General features: G+C 37.6%; 1 protein-coding gene across 1 annotated transcript in view; it reads right to left on the minus strand.

Moving 5' to 3' along the window:
- Positions 1 to 15,390, minus strand: part of KIF4A (kinesin family member 4A) — a 112,942-nt gene that overhangs the window by 91,804 nt on the left and 5,748 nt on the right. Inside the window, exons 6-7 of the mRNA XM_028092103.2 lie at positions 12,621 to 12,787; positions 12,283 to 12,377 (exon numbers count right to left, since the gene is read on the minus strand). Of these exons, the coding sequence (XP_027947904.1) occupies positions 12,283 to 12,377; positions 12,621 to 12,787 (262 nt within the window). The remainder of the gene's footprint in view (positions 1 to 12,282; positions 12,378 to 12,620; positions 12,788 to 15,390) is intronic.

Here is a 15,390-nt window from a genome sequence, read left to right on the forward strand (position 1 = left end):
GTAGGTCCCTGGCCTGGTAGCCAATGACATGGCGGGAATAAGTCCAAACACAAACATGAAAATATGCAGAAGAAAACCTTTTGTTAAAAGAGAACATCGGATCAGGTACGAATGAACGGATGAATGAATGAAATCAAGCTACACGACTTTGATAAGGGATGCAAAAAGACATACCAGGTAAGGGCTAACAAAAAGAAGGTAAGTGAAAAAGTATTAATCAGATAAAATAGATATAATCCTCTGAGAAGATATATGCCATGATACTTTATGCAGCTAGCAACATAGCTTCAAGATATATAACTGTAATGACATTGCAGAGTGACAGATGGTAACTACACTTATCAGGGTGAGCACCGAGGAACATAAAACTTTGTAAAAAAGTCACTGAATCACCTGAACCTAATATAAAGTCACTGAATCACCTGAACCTAATATAACATTGTACGTCAACTATGCTTCAATAATAAAAACATAAAAACAAAATAGCTGCCAAAAAATGTGTATATAATGCATAAAAATCCATATATATATCGCTTAAATAAAGAAATACAAGGAGAAATTGACAAATCCTTGGTCATATTGTCACAAAATAACATACTAAGTAAATAACAAGAAAGAACATGAAAGAGCTGAATAATATGATTAAAGAGTTTATCTAATAGGCAGATATAGAACTACATAACCAACAGAAAACATACTTTTTTCAAATATACAATGGACTATTAACAAAGACCAAACAAGAATCAGGACAAATTTCAAAAAGAAGAAATCATACATATTCATTGATCATAATGCAATAAATCAGAAATAAACAACAATAGGATACATAAAAACACCTTCTACATAACTCTTAGGTTAAAGGAAAAATGAAAAAGGAAATATCTAATTTAGAAATTAATAGAGGACTATTTCTCAAAATTATAAGATTATATCCGGTGGTACTGAGAGGAAAATGTATAGTTTTAAATGTATCTTTTTAGATAAGAACAATTGAAAACAAATGAGCTATTCTACCAAAAGAGAAATAATCAAATGGCATATTCAAATAAAAGAAAAAAAATCAATCCTGAATGCAACTTAGCCTCTAGATCCAGTTACCAATTTGTAGGAAATACAGAGGAACAAGAAACATGTTAAAACTACCTGGGGATATGCAATTAGCAAAATGCAGACTACGAGAAATTCTGCAAGACAACCTGATTTCTTCAGTAAATAAATTATAGAAAGTTGAGGGGTAAGGAGAGATGGAGGAAGTATCTACAGATTAGAAGAGACTGAAAAGAACCTATCAAGTAATAGCGAAGTGTGGACTTTGCTCCTGATCCAAATAAATAGATCCTGATCCAAATAAATAAAATCAATGAGACTATTGGAAATGTGAACACTGACTAGATATTTGATGATGTTCAGGAATTATTAATAATTTTTAGGTGATTATATTCTTAAAAGTTCTTTTTTTTCCAAATACAAACTGAAATTAAAAAAATATATATCTGGGATTTGCTTCAAAATAATATCAGAGGGAGAAAGTGGTTAGGATACAGATGAAACAAGACTGGTCATAAATTTGTCATTGTCGAAACTGTATGACAGGTATGTGGGGGATTCATTATACCATCTTGACCTCTTGAAAAGCTTTAAAAAAAAAAAAGAGAGAAGAACTAAGCTTTTAACTCAGGAAGTAATACAATGAATATAACAAAACAACTTAGGAGGAAGTCATTAATAGAGAGTAAAAAAACAAAATACAAAAAAAGGAGATTTAATCAACAAATCTGTCAAATGTGGTAGAAAAAATAGAGAAGATACATAATAATCAATGAACTAAAAGTAGAGACATGATTACAGATATGGAGATTAAAAACATACAGTAAATCTATAGGCAAAATTATGCCAATAAATTTGACAATCTAGACAAAGTGAATAATTCTCTAAGAAAATATAAATTATCAAAATTGGTCCCAGATATAGAGAATCTAATATCCAAGAAAGTTTCAAAGAGAATTCCCATGTTATATAAACTGTATCAGAGCATAGAAAAAAGTAAAAAGCTTCCCGACTCATTTTATACAGTTGGCAAAACCTTCAAACTGAAACTGGACAAGGGGAGCACACATAGAAAACAAGTTATAGGCCACTCTCTCATACAAACATATATGTAAATGTCCTAAATTGAAAACTAGTACATGAAACTCAGCAATGCACAGAAGGAATAATTTATCATGGTCAATATGGGATGATTCAGTGATAGAAAAGTTACTTTTATAATTCACTCTAACAATAGGTTAAAAGAAGAAAAACTACATGATCATTAATTCCCAATCAATGATAAAACCCAACACTCATTTCTTATTTTAAAAATATGTACTTCTGGGGCACCTGGGTGGCTCAGTTGTGAAGCAACTGCCTTCAGATCAGGTGATGGTCCTGGGGTCCTGGGATCGAGTCCTGCATCGGGCTCCCCCTGCTCTGCAGGGAGTCTGCATCTCCCTCTGCCTCTGCCTGCCACTCCCCCCGCTTGTACACGCTCTCTCTCTTTCTCTGTGTCAAATAAACAAATACAATCTTAAAAAAAAAATATGTACTTCTGGGGCGTGTAGGTGGCTCAGTCGGTTAAGCGTCTGCCTTCGGCTAAGTCATGATCCCGGGGCCCTGGGGTTGAGCCCCGCATCAGGCTCCCTGCTCAGTGGGGAGTCTGCTTCTCCTTCTGCCTCCCCCTGCTTGTACTCATGCTCTCTCTCTCAAATAAATAAATAAATAAATAAAATTATTTAAAAAAAACTGAAAACATGTACTTCTTAGCAAACTAGGAATAAAAAGTCACTTCCTTAACTTGATAAAGGATATCTGCCAGAACTGTAGTGATAATTAAAGGTGAAACACTAGCAACATTATGGCTAGAGTAAAAACAGAAAAAAATGAGAATGGCTACTCTCACTGGTACTATTCAATCTTGTACTGAAAAAAGAAATAAGGTATAAATGTTAGGAAGAGGCCAAAGTGTCTACTTGCAAATAATATGAATATCCACCTAGAAAATCCAAATGATGAGAAACTAAGAAAGCGGGGTTCCTGGGTGGCTCAGTCAGTTGAGCGTCTGACTCTTGGTTTTGGCTCAGGTCATGATCTCAGGGTTGTGAGATTGAGACCTACACCTGGCTGTGCAATCGGTGGGAAGTCTGCTTGAGATTCTCTCTCTCTCTCTCCCTCTGCCCCTCCCCCCACTTGCATGCTCTCTCTCTAAAATAAATAAATAAATCTTAAAAAAAAAAAGAAACTAAGAAAGCAATTCAGCAATGTGCCGAGATACAAGATCCAAATTTGAAAAATAATACTTTCCCTAGACAGGATTAGAAAATAAAATAGAGGGGCACCTGGGTGGCTCAGTCAGTTAAGCATCTGACTCTTGATTTTGGTTCAGGTCATGATTTCAGGGTCATGAGATTGAGCCCCACATCAGGCTCTATGCTGGGCGTGGAGCCTGCTTGAGATTCTCTCTCTCCCTCTCTCTCTCTCTGCCCCCCACCCTCACTCGCACTCAAGCTCAATCTCTCTTAAAAAAAGAAAATCAATTAATTTTTAAAAAAATAAAATAAAATAGAAAAAGAGGTATTCAAAATAGCAACACAAACTATAATATGCCAGAATAGGCCTACCAAGACAGGTGGTGTAAGACTTATACCAAGAAACCTGCAAAAGCTTACTGAAAGACATGGAAGACTGAGTAAATATGGAGAGATCATGCTCCTGGATGGACAGGCACAATTCTCAAGTTAATCTATACTTTGAATTCAGAATTTATGTAATTTGTATTTTGTAATTTTTCATAGAACTTGACAACCTGATTCTAAAACTCATCTGGAAGAGAAAGTAATCAAAATGGTTCTGATAAAAGAAAAGTGAGGAGAAACTTGCCCTTCCAGAGATGAAAATATACTATAAACTATATCTATTAAAGGGTTTGAGAATAAACAGATACACTAATAGGGCAGAATAGAGTCCAGAAATAGACCCACACATATCATCAACTCAATACACCACAATACTAAGTCAAGTCAGTGGCTAAAGGGCCTTCTTTTTAATAAATGGTGCTAGAACAACTGCATATCCATGTGAAGTTGGGGAAATGATCTTCAACCCCTATCTCACTTTATAGCCAAAAACTAATTCAAGATACATTATAGAACTATGTAAAAGCTAAAACTGTAAAGCTTCAAGCAGAAAACATAAGAGATTATCTTCATGACTTTGGATAGGCAAAGATTTCATGGACAAGACTCTAAGTGCTCTAAGCATTAATGAAAAGAAATGGTAAACTGGACTTCATAAAAATTAAAATTTCTGCTCATCAAAAGCCATCATGAAAAAGACAAGCCACAGACTGTAAAAAAATATTTATAACATACATTATCTGACACTTCAATCCAGAATATATAAAGAACTCCCACAAATCATCAATAAAAAGACGAATACTTCGATTTGTTAAAATGGGCAAAAGACTTGAATGGACACTTCAAAAAAGAAGATACATGAATAGATAGTAAGTACATGAAAAGAGGCTCAACACTATCATTTTTGAAATGTAAATTAAAACCATGATGAGATGCCATTTGACACCCACTCTAATGTTTCTAAGACATCTGTTTTTAAAAAAGATTTTATTTATTCATTTGAGAGAGAGAGAGAGAGAGAGAGAGAGAGAGAGAAACAAGTGGAGGGGTAGAAGGAGGGGGAGAAGCAGACTCTCCACTGAGCAGGGAGCCTAACGTGGGACCTGATCCTGGTACTCGGAGATCGTGACCTGAGCCAAAGGCAGACGCTTAACTGACTGAGCCACCCATGTGCCCCGACATCTTTGAAGATATGATAAGCTGGAACTCTCATACATTGCTGGGATATGAAATGGTACAAACTATGTTAGAGAATTATTAGGCACTTTCTTAAAAAGTTAAGCATACATCTACCTCCTCTACTCTGACATATTTACCCAAGAGAAATGAAAACATATATTAACAAAAAGACCTGTACATGAATGTTCAAGGCAGCCTATTCATAATAGCTAAAAACTGGAAATAACCCAAATTTCTATCTACAGGAGAATGGAAAAACAAGTAGTGGTATAATCATATAATGGAATACTACTCAGCAACACAGAGGAACACATTATTAATCAAAGCAAGAACATGGACAAATCTCAAAAAAAAAAAAAAAAAACCCTAACCACATTATGCTAAACAAAAGAAGCCAGACACATAAAAATTTATGATTCCATTAATATGAAGTCTAAGAACATGCAAAATTAATCTATGGTGACAGAAGTCAGAAAGAAAGTGGTTGCTTAAGGTGGAATGTAGGTAGGGTGGATTGACTGGAAAGGGGTACAAGCGAACTTTGTGGGGTAGATGGAAATGTTCCATATCATATTTTGGGTGATAGTTACACCCAAACTGGGTGATAAGTACATATACAACTATCAGAACTCAACAAACTGAACATTTAAAATATGCATTTTATTGCATATACATTTTACCTCAAGAAAAAAAATAGGAAAACACACACACATAAAACATAAATGAAAAGATTATAAAATTAAAAAATGAGACTGAGAAAAAATATATGTAATATACACAAGGTATTAATAGCTAGAATATATAAACAACTTCTAAAATCAACAAAAATACAATCTGAAAGAAAAAAATAAGCAAAGGGTATGAACAGGCAATTCACAGAAATGGAAAGAGAAATGGCCAATAACATGAAAAAATGCTCAGTTTCACAAGTAATTGGGGGAAATACAATTTTTTTTAAAAATAACATGCAATGTTCAAGATAGACAGAAATAAAAAAGGTCAATAATATCTAATATTGTCAACAGTACAGGGAACCATTCTCATATAGTGTAGGTGGCATGCATACTGGGACAGACATTTTGGAGAACAACATTTAGCAGTATTTAAAATCTCAAATGTGTATGCCCCTCACCCTAGCAATTCCTCTAGCCGGTATGTAATCTGGAGAATACTCTCAAGTATATATCACATACAAGGCTACTGACAGAGGCATCATTTTACAATAGCTAGAAACTGGACAACCTAAATGTCATTTCAAAACAGTAATAAATAAACAAGGTAGACTTTGTACACTGTGGAATCCTATATAGCACTCATAAAAAATGAGGCAGATTTATACAGTGGTACAAAAAATTTCAAAGATATTATTTTTAAAACTTTTTTTTATCTTTTAATTTTTTATTGTTATGTTAATCACCATATATTACATAATTTGTTTTGGTGTAGTGTTCCATGATTCATTGTTTGTTCATAACACCCAGTGCTCCATGCAGAATGTGCCCTCCTTAATACCCATCACCAGGCTAACCCATCCCCCTACCCTCCTCCCCTCTAGAAACCTCAGTTTGTTTTTCAGAGTCCATCATCTCTCCTGGTTCGTTAAAACATTTTTTTAAAGATTTTATTTATTTGATAGAGAGAGTACAAGTAGGCAGAATGGCAGGCAGAGGGAGAGGGAGAAGCAGGTTCCATGCTGAGCAGAGAGCCTGAGGCAGGGCTTGATCCCAGGACCCTGGGACCACGACCTGAGCCAAAGGCAGACACTTAACTGAGTGAGCCACCCAGGCGCCCCTCAAAGATATATTATTAGGAGACAAAAGTGGGTTGAAAAATAGTATGCTGATGATAGCATTTGCCTTTAAAAACAATAGGGAAACACCAGGTTAAAAAGAAAAAAACAGGCAGGTGGAAGTGGTTACACCTAGATTAGGATTGGGAGGGAAATCAAGGCGGGGGGTGGGGATGTGGGGGGCATGATTTATCTTCGTCTGCATTGCTTCTGTTTTATATTAGGAATTTATTCATGTATTAACTTGTGTAATTCAAAGGGAATAAATTAATGTAGCAATACCAAAATTTTAAAGGCATATAACAAATATATTACTACATGTACATGCACACTTATGTATAGAAAAATATCTGGTGATGATACACACCAAACTTAATAGCCACAGTTAAACAAGAGCCTGCTTGGAAACTTAAAAGGAAGATGTGGGAAATGAAGTGTCCATAGGAGGCTTTAAAAAGCTCTGATATATTTCTGGAAATCTAGAAAGCTGTGTGCATGCTCAGGAAAGACCTAAAAGGCCCTTATCTTGCACCCCCTGGCTGACGCTGAGGCCCTGTTCAAGGAGTAAAGACTAAGAGTTGTAAAGAGCCTTAGTGTTAGAGACAAGCCCCAACACATAACACAGAGCCCTAGGCAAATGCAGAAGAGTTACAGTTCAAGGCATTTAAGGAAGTCTGAGACAAATGATTAGATAACCACTAAAGTAACTAAGCACACACTTCTGTGACTGCACACTACTGGGAATTACAGAATTAGTCCGAGAAAGTCACTAAACACATAAAAACAAGTTAGGTTTATTCTAGGAATACGAGATTGGTTTAACATCCAAAAATCAATTAATGTAATAAACTGAATCAACAGGGGCACCTGGGTGGCTCAGTTGGTTAAGCGACTGCCTTCGGCTCAGGTCATGATCCTGGAGTCCCAGGATCGAGTCCCACATAGGGCTCCCTGCTCAGCGGGGCGTCTGCTTCTCCCTCTGACCCTCTCTCCTCTCATGCTCACCCTCTCTCTCTCAAATCAATCAATCAATCAATCTTAAAAAAAATTAACCGAATCAACAGAATAATGAACAAAAATAATGTGATCATGTCAACAGATGGTGAAAAATCATTTGACAAACTCAAGATAAACACTTAACAAACTAGGTATAGACAGAAATTCCTCATCCTGGTAGGGGCATCTATGAAAATCCCACAGCTAACAACATACTTAATAGTAAAAGACTGAATGCTTTTCCCCTAAACTCAGGAACAAGACAACAATATCCATTCTCACCATTTCCATTCAGCATTGTCCTGGAGGTTCTAGCCAGGACAATTAGGCAAGAAAAGGAAATAAAGGCATCCAAACCAGTAAGGAAGAAGGAAAACTATCTCTGTTACAGATGACATGAACTTGTATATAGAAGTCCTAAAGAATCCATTAAAAACCTATTAGAACTGACAAACAAGTTCAGCAAGTTTGCAGATACAAGATTGTATTGTATTGTACAAAGCTCAATAAACAATTTGAAAATGAAATTCAGAAAACAATTCCATTTACAACAGCATTGAAAAGAATAAAATATTTAGGAATAAATGTGACAAAAGAAGTGTAAAACGTATACACTGAAAATTTAAAAAATTATTCAAAGATATTTAAGGGGATCTAAATAAACAGAAAGACATTTGAGGGGCACCTGAGTGGTTCAGTAGGTTAAGTGGCTGCCTTCGGCTCAGGTCATGATCCCAGGGTCCTGGGATCGAGCCCTGCCGTCGGGCTCCCTGCTCAGCCGGGAGTCTGCTTCTCCCTTTCTCTCTGCCTGCCCTTCTGCCTACTTGTGCTCTCAATCTCTCTGTCGAATAAATAAATCAAATCTTAAAAAAAAAGACATTTGATTTTCGTGAATTGGAAGACTGAATGTTAATGATGGCAATACTTCTTGATCTACAGATTCAACACAACCCCTATGAAAATCCCAGCTGGCTTCTTTGCAGAAAATGACAAGCTGATCCTAACATTCATACGGAAATGCAAATTTGACCCAGAATAGCCAAAACAATCTTGAAAAAGAACCACGTTGGAGCACTCACACTTCCTGATTTCAAAACTTACTACAAAGCTACGGCAATCAAGACAGTGTGGTACCAGCATAAGGATAGACATACAGATCAATGGAATAGAATTGAGAGTTCAATTGCTTCCTGACAAAGATGCTAAGACAATTCAGTGGGAAAGAATAGTCTTTTCAACAAACGATGTGGGGATAACTATCTACATCCCAAAGACTGAACTTTGGACTGCCACTTCACACCATATACAAAAATTAACTCAAAATGGATCAAAGACTTAAATACAGCATCTAAAACCATAAAGCTCTTAGAAGAAAACAGAAGCATAAATCTTTGTGACCTTGGATTAGGCATTTTCCATAGGTATGACACCAAACACATAAGCGACAAGAGAAAGAAAATAGATGAATGGACTTCATCAAAATTTTTTAAATTGCGTGCTTCAAAGGATACCATCAATAAGTGAAAACACAGGGCACCTGGGTGGCTCAGATAGTTAAGCGTCTGCCTTTGGCTCAGGTCATGATCCCAGGGGCCCAGGATTGAGTCCCGCATCAGGCTCCCTGCTCAGCGGGGAGCCTGCTTCTCCCTCTGCCTCTCTCTCTCTGTCTCTTATGAATAAATAAAATCTTTAAAAAAAATTAAAAAAAATAAGTGAAAACACAACCCAAAGGATGGGAGAAAACATTTGCAAAGCATATACCTGATAAGGGGTTAGTATCCAGAATGTATAAAGAACATACATAACTCAACCATAAGAAAGATAAAAAAATTAAAAAATGGGCAAAGAATCTGAATGAACATTTTTCTAAAAAGATAAACAAATTGCTGCTAAGCACATGAAACAATGCTCAACATCATTAGCCACTGGGGAAATGTAAACCAAAACCACGAGGTATCACTTTACACCCACTAGGATGGCTCCAATTAAAGACATAATAAAAGTAAGAATATGGGAAAATTAGAATCCTAATTTTAGAATTAGAATTCTAAGGATAACAGTCCTGATAATGTTAAAGTGGTGCAGTTGCTGTGAAAAACAATCTGGCAGTTCTTCAAAAAGTTAAACACAGAGTTACCATATGATCCAGCAATTCCACTCCTAGGTATATATCTGCGAGAAATGAAAACAGATGTCTACTTAAAAATTTGTACAGCAATGCTCATAGCAGCATTATTCCTAATAACCCAAAGTGGAAGCAACCCAAATTGTCCATCAATGGACAAATATATATTAATAAGTATTGGTAATGAACGTTTAATAATAATATATTAATATATTCAGGTAGAATATTATTTGGCGATAAAAAGGAATGAAGTACTGATACATGCTACACAACATGGATGAGCCTTGAAAACACTGTTAAAGTGAAAGAAGCCAGTCACAAAAGACCATATATCATATGACTAGATGTGTATGAAATGTCCAGAACAGGCAAATCTGTAGAGACAGAAAGAGCATTAGTCACAGATAGGTGGGGCCGAGGATGTGGCGGAAGGAGGTTGAGGAAAAATTGGGAATGACTGCTAATGTGTGCAGGTTTTCTTTTTGGGTGACGAAAACATTCTAAAATTTACTGTGGTGATACACAACTTTGTGAATATACTCAAAAATTACCAAATTGTACAGTTTAAAAGAGTAAATTTTATGGTATATTAGTTGCATCTTAATTTAAAAAAAAAAAGACCCTTAAAAGTTACCATATGACCCAGCCAGCAATTGCACAATTAAGTGTATACCTAAAGGGAAATTACAACATTTGTCTACACAAAAACTTATACACAGATGCTCACAGAGCAATATTCAAAATAGCGAAATTGGATACAACTGATGAATGGACAAACATTCATACAAACATACAACTGATGAATGGACAAACATTCAAAACGTATATCCACACAATGGAATATGATTCAGCAGTCAAAGGGAATGAAGTGTTGCTACACACTACAACACGGATGATCCTTGAAAACCTTACGCTGAATGAAACAAACCAGTCACAAGAGACCACATATTGTACGATTATACTTATATAAAATACAGGTCATGGTTGCCTAGGGCTAGAGAAGGGGCCAGGAATGCGGAGTGACTGCTAAATGATATGGAGGGTGAGTTTCTTTTTGAAGGTGATAAACATGGTCTAAAATTAGATTGTGGTACTGGTTGCACAACTCTGTGAATATATCCACAGAAGTGTACAGTTTAAATGGGTGTACAGTTTAAATGGGTGAATTTTATGGTATGTGAATTATATCTCAATAAAGCTGTTAAAAAAAACTCAGAACTGTAAACCCAAAAAAAGAGGCACAAGAACCTTTAAAAATAGTATTAAGAAGGCTAAATCGCACAGTGCAGACACAGAACAAAAAGGGCACTTTCAAATACATTCAGAACAAAAAGCTGAATGAGCAAGAACTAGGTCTCTGCCCTGTGCTAGCAGTATAATAATGATATGTGACAGAGGTAAAATTCCTCAATTACTATTTTTGCTCCTGCATTCTCAGTTCCCAAGAGGGAAGTGCAGCCCAATATGAGTAAAGAGGTAGTAAGTGAGAACTCAACTCCTTTAACAGGAGTTCAAATATCTTGGAGCAGATTATTATAGCCAAGGAAATGGAGAGTACTTTCAAATGAGAATGCTGAAGCTATGTCAGCGATCTTTGAGGGATCACAGAGAAAGATGTTCCAGAAGACTGGGCAGATGTAATTTCCATTTTCAAAAAAAAAAAAAAAGAAAGAAAGAAATAGCAGTTAATTCCATAAATTACAGACCAGTAAGTTTGATGTAAGTCTTCTAGATTATTACGGGATGGATGATCACAGGGATGGCTTGCAAGAGCCTAGAAAGGGAAGAATAAGCACTAGAAGCCAGCTTGAAGTCACTAAGAAGAAATCAATTTAGGCTAATCCTTATTCCTTTTTTGTAATGTCATTAAACTACAGAGAAATATGGCAGACTTCGTATATCTGAACTTTAGCAAGGCATTTAGCAAAATCTTTTACGAGATCCTTAAGCACAAAATTGAGAAATAGGGGCTGGTTGTTAACTTTTGTTAGATTAATAATCACTTGAAAGATCATTCCCAAAGCATGCAGTTTACCAGGCCACTATCATGCTAGACTAAGGTCTCTAATAGCAATCACCATGGGGTTCCTCTAGCTTTAGGAACTTCATCATTTATATCCAACAGCTTAAATGAAGATATGGAAACCATGCTGATGAGGTTTATAAGTGACAATATCTGAGAAGGATAGTGAATACTTGAGATGACAGAATCAGGAGACCGATTTTAATCGTAAGTAGTTGGGGATAAAAGCAAAGCAAAGCAAACCAAACCAAACCAAACAAAAACTAAAACTTGCCTGGACCAGATGAAATCAAACCAAGGGCCAGATCCAAATCTCATACCTAAATTAGAAAATGAGTGCAAGGGAAAGAAACAGGTTTTCACCATTTCTGATATCAGCCTCGAACTTGAATTGTAGCTACTGTTAGAATATGACCTGAAATATTTCTGTCAAGATACCAACGACACAATAAGAGTACTAGAAGTTTTCATCTACAACTGTGGCCTTAAGCTCTCTCACCCTCTTTCAGACGGTCCCCTTCAGCCTTGGTTTTCTTCTGTCTTTCTGATCCAGCAAGGTCTACAAGATGCAGCTTGGAGCGAAAGCTGCTATTCCTGTGATGACAAGAAGACACAAATGAGAATGGTGCATGAGCTTGAAGGGTGGCTGAGTGTCAAAGCCGACCTGCTGGCTCTGGTTTTCTTTCAAGTGAGTCAAAATGGCTCCACTGGTTACCAGTGCTCAGGGTACTGATGGCCGATGATTCGTCAAATGCACTGAAGAAGCAACTTGATATTCAACTTTGGTAGAACTACTGTTAACAATCTTGACTCTTTAAACTGTGAACTGCAACTTACTTGTCACTCTTCCTTCTTTGCTCTATGGAGATTGTAAAGATGGCATGAGATCGGGATGACTGGGAGTTCATAGCTGTAGAGGCCACAGTTCTACAGTTGTTGCCCTGCTCCAAACAAGAAACAGTGTCCAGAGCCACTACAACAGTCTTCTCAGTGAGTCCCACAATCTAATTCAGAGAAAGAAAAAAAAAATGCCCTTAGGATTCCGCTTTACATACTTCATCAGAGATAGAAGGACTGGTAGGTTAAAAAACAATGCTTTGAGGGGCACCTGGGTGGCTCAGTCGTTAAGTGTCTGCCTTCGGCTCAAGTAGTGATCCCGGGGTCCTGGGATCGAGCCCCGCATCGGGCTCCCTGCTCGGCGGGAAGCCTGCTTCTCCCTCTCCCACTCCCCCTGCTTGTGTTCCCTCTCTTGCTATATCTCTCTCTGTCAAATGCATAAATTAAAAAAAATTTTTTTAAATAATAATGCTTTCATGTTCCAATAGAACCTTAATAAATAGGACAGTTGTGGTGACAAGGACTGTTTTAACTAGCAACTCTATGATCACAGCAAACCAAGGTCCCTAATCTCCCCTAGGAACTTCCAAAACAAGGGTACCAGACAACACTAGAGCTAGAAGAGATCTCTAGATTTTAGGATAGAGCAACGGATAGGTGCCCTCTGGGGAGCTCCCAAGTGAAGGTGAGCTTTGGCCCTAAGAACAGCAAGGGCAACACAAATACTTACAGTATTTCTCTTTGCTACTTTCTCCATGTGACCCTGTGCCCTTCCCTATACCTCTGACCGGTTTTAGACTTCATTTTCACTAGGGGAAACAGCAGGAAAACAGGGTCCTACGCTTGGTACTGTATCTACCCAAGAGAATTTGTACACGTTAAAACCTCTTAGAGCCTCTGGAGATTGAACTAGATGATAACGAAGACCCTGCTAGCCCAAATATGCTATTGTTTTCTTACTCCATAGCTCCCAGATTTACATCTGTGGCCCTAATTTCTAGTCCTTCATTTCTAATTGCCTGCCACTTATATTTGTAAACAGTGATTTATAAACCAAACTCATCTTCCTTCCACCAGCACCGATTCTCTCCACTTCTGTTAATATCTCTATGCGCAAAACCTCAGATTCACCTTCAATTCCTCTCCTCCCACTTCACCATACCTCATCTGTCACCAACTCCTAGCCATTTTTCTTTTGAATCCATTGCTTCCTTTTCCTTTCCACATCTACCTGCCTCGTCCAGGCCGATCTTACTTCATGCTTGAAGAAGAAGGCAAAGTTTCTCCAACTGGCCTTCCCCATCCTAGTCTGTCTCCTTTCCAAGCCGCTTGTGTTTAGTCTTCCTAAAATCCTGCTTCCGAAAATGTCACCAAATTACTAAGTTCTGTGCTAGATAATGAGGATCCGAGGAGGTTTTAAGACACTCTCCTAACCTCCAGGAGCTAACACTGTTGGAGAGAGATACGCATAAGATAAAAACTTGGTAAAAGTGGCCACAGCAGTCTCGCTTATATACTGTCCACAGGGATGGAACACATGAAGCTTTAGCCTGGCTTCATAATCTGGTCCTAACACATCCATTACTTCTCAACCAAGAGCCTCAAATCCGGACAGACTGGTCTAGTCTTACTAACCCAAGGAGTATATTTTCTGCTTTTCTGCTTAAGCTACTCCTTACCCCAAAATCCCTTTACTTCTTTTCTCTCTACTTATATTCCATCTATCCCACCTGAAGAGTGTTCACAAACTTGTCCTCACCCACCCCGATTTATCAAAACACATACTCTTTTGTACTGAAAATTGTACCTCAAATAATGCTTGGGATTTAATTCCTGCCTTGGCATGGGGCATATAAAAGATCTTGGAACTGGGTCAAGACCTGGCTCAGTACCAACATTCTTTCTGGTGATAGCATGCATTTTGCCCAGGTTTCTTATCCCCACTATCCAAATTGTCTTCCTGTATTCCAAGTTTATCAGGCTTTTTTTTTTTTTTTAAGATTTTACTTATTTATTTGAGAGAGAGAGGGAGAGCAGGGAGGGAGAATGAGAAGGAGAAGCAGACTCCCCGCTGAGCAGGGAGCCCGATGCGGGGCCCGATCCCGGGACTCTGGGATCATGACCTGAGCCGAAGGCAGATGCTTAACCGACTGAGCCACCCAGGCGCCCCTATCAGGCTTTCAAAATAGGTCTGATCCTTCAAGCCTTGATTTTAATACCTGGCTAATGACTTAATAACCCAGAAGGAAAAAAAAAATCAGAAGCACGCCTGCTCTTCAAGCACCTGTACCCTAAACCTTCATCTTTCCATGCAGTGAAGAGAGGAAGGGGAAGAAGACGGGTAAGACACCATTTTACCAGGTTTTCCCATTTATATAACCTACTCTCATCCACTTCCAGCCCTGGATTCCCTCCCTGAATACTCAAGCTGGAGCTAGACCCAAGCTCTGCCTGTTTTCAATACCGGCTTCTGGATTTGGTCCACTCCCATATATAAAAGTCCCAACCTTGCCTCAAATTTTCTGTTCAGCTATAGCTCCTCATCCTGCATCTAAACCATACAACAGAAGCCTCTCATATAAGTGATCTCTTCTTCCTGTGGTACTTATGAATTTTAAATTTTTTATATTATTTAATTTTTTCCTTTTTAAATATCATCCCAAAGCCTAGCATAAGGCCTGTTATAGTGCTGGCACAACAGAATTTCCTGTGACCATGGTCTATATCTGTGCTGTCCTATAGTAGCCACAGCCACATGTAGCTATTGGGA

The sequence above is a fragment of the Eumetopias jubatus genome, unplaced genomic scaffold (assembly GCF_037043125.1).
Source record: "Eumetopias jubatus isolate StellerSeaLion01/CBP00866 unplaced genomic scaffold, mEumJub1_p1.0 scaffold_11, whole genome shotgun sequence".
Lineage (NCBI taxonomy): Eukaryota > Metazoa > Chordata > Mammalia > Carnivora > Otariidae > Eumetopias > Eumetopias jubatus.